This window comes from Rhagoletis zephyria, unplaced genomic scaffold, assembly GCF_001687245.7.
Source record: "Rhagoletis zephyria isolate East Lansing unplaced genomic scaffold, Rhagoletis_zephyria_1.1 Rzeph_scaffold_01485, whole genome shotgun sequence".
NCBI lineage: Eukaryota > Metazoa > Arthropoda > Insecta > Diptera > Tephritidae > Rhagoletis > Rhagoletis zephyria.
Window position 1 is genome coordinate 1 of NW_016158569.1, and position 1,262 is coordinate 1,262.

Genomic DNA, 1,262 nt, shown 5'->3' on the forward strand with positions numbered 1-1,262 from the left:
CGCTGTACGTTCAGCCAAAAAGCACCTCTATCGTACGGTCGGCCGGCAAATCCTCCGCTTCAATCAACTAAGCACCCTGCTCGTCAAGATTGAAGCCCGTTTGAACTCAAGACCAGTAGTTCCACTTCACGACGATCCGAGCGGAAGCCTCGCACTCACACCCGGTGATTTTCTGATTGGCCGACCTCTGAACTCCAGACCAGAGCCACCCATCGCCAACATTCCAGACAACCGTCTTCTGTACTCGCAACAATTGCAGAAAATGTTTGAACACTTCTGGAATCGTTGGCAACGAGAGTACTTATCCACTCTACAAGCACGGCGCAAGTGGGAAAGACGCAGAGAGAATCTACAGCTGGGCGATGTCGTACTGATTCGCAATGAGAACCTTCCCCCATCGCATTGGCGTATAGGTCGCATTGTGGAAGTTCACCCTGGCACTGACGGTTTGGTTCGTATCGTCACGATTGAGTACAATAGCGAAAAAAGGACACCGGAGGGACTTTTCATTAAACACAGGTGCCAACGCCCGGTGCAGAAGGTTTGTCGTCTTATCGACCCACAAATTCTGAACCAGGACGGTTCAGCCGGGGAGAAATGTTATATATCCAAAATGAGCATTTGACTTTAGTGCGTTTTGAAGCCACACAATCCGGCATCACCAGCATCAGGTGACCGGCTGCAGTTAGCATACATATGTACATATCTCACGCCACCCAACCGTTGCTTCGATCATGCCATTGTACCGTATACAAGAACTACTATCTATTTTGTTATTATTTGCTTACACACTATTTTTCTACTTAAGCTCAACTTTGGTATGAGCATTGGTTATTATTGTAAACCTTTTGACGTGATTGGTACGTTCGCCTTGCGAGTACCCAAATAAACCACATACATACCTATACTTCGAATTCATGTTTCTTTGAGTGTTTAGTGCTAACCTAAACAGACATATTAAAGATGATAAAATATGACTTCCACTTCTATAAATAATCGAAAAATACTAGTGCAGACACCGATTGGAATGAGTGGAACGTGAGTTTTCAAGTGGTTTTCAGCGAAAACTAGTTTTCGTTTGACAGATTTTACATGGACGAAAACACAAGTTTTAGGTCGAAAACCAGTTTTACCAACGAAAACATGTTTTCGATGTCGGTCAGAACACGGTATTACTTATCTATCTATACACACATACACACATCTACTTTTGCTTAATGTTATATTTTTTCGCTTTTTTTCTATCAACGTAGACCCCTACA

General features: G+C 43.6%; 1 protein-coding gene across 1 annotated transcript; it reads left to right on the top strand.

Annotated features, from left to right (window-relative positions):
* Window positions 1–58: 58 nt before the first annotated feature.
* Window positions 59–625, top strand: LOC108364178 (uncharacterized; the record flags this gene model as incomplete). The annotated part of the gene is made up of 1 exon (XM_017617769.1): window positions 59–625. A coding segment is annotated over one exon (567 nt), but the record flags the coding sequence as incomplete, so codon positions are not given.
* Window positions 626–1,262: the final 637 nt, after the last annotated feature.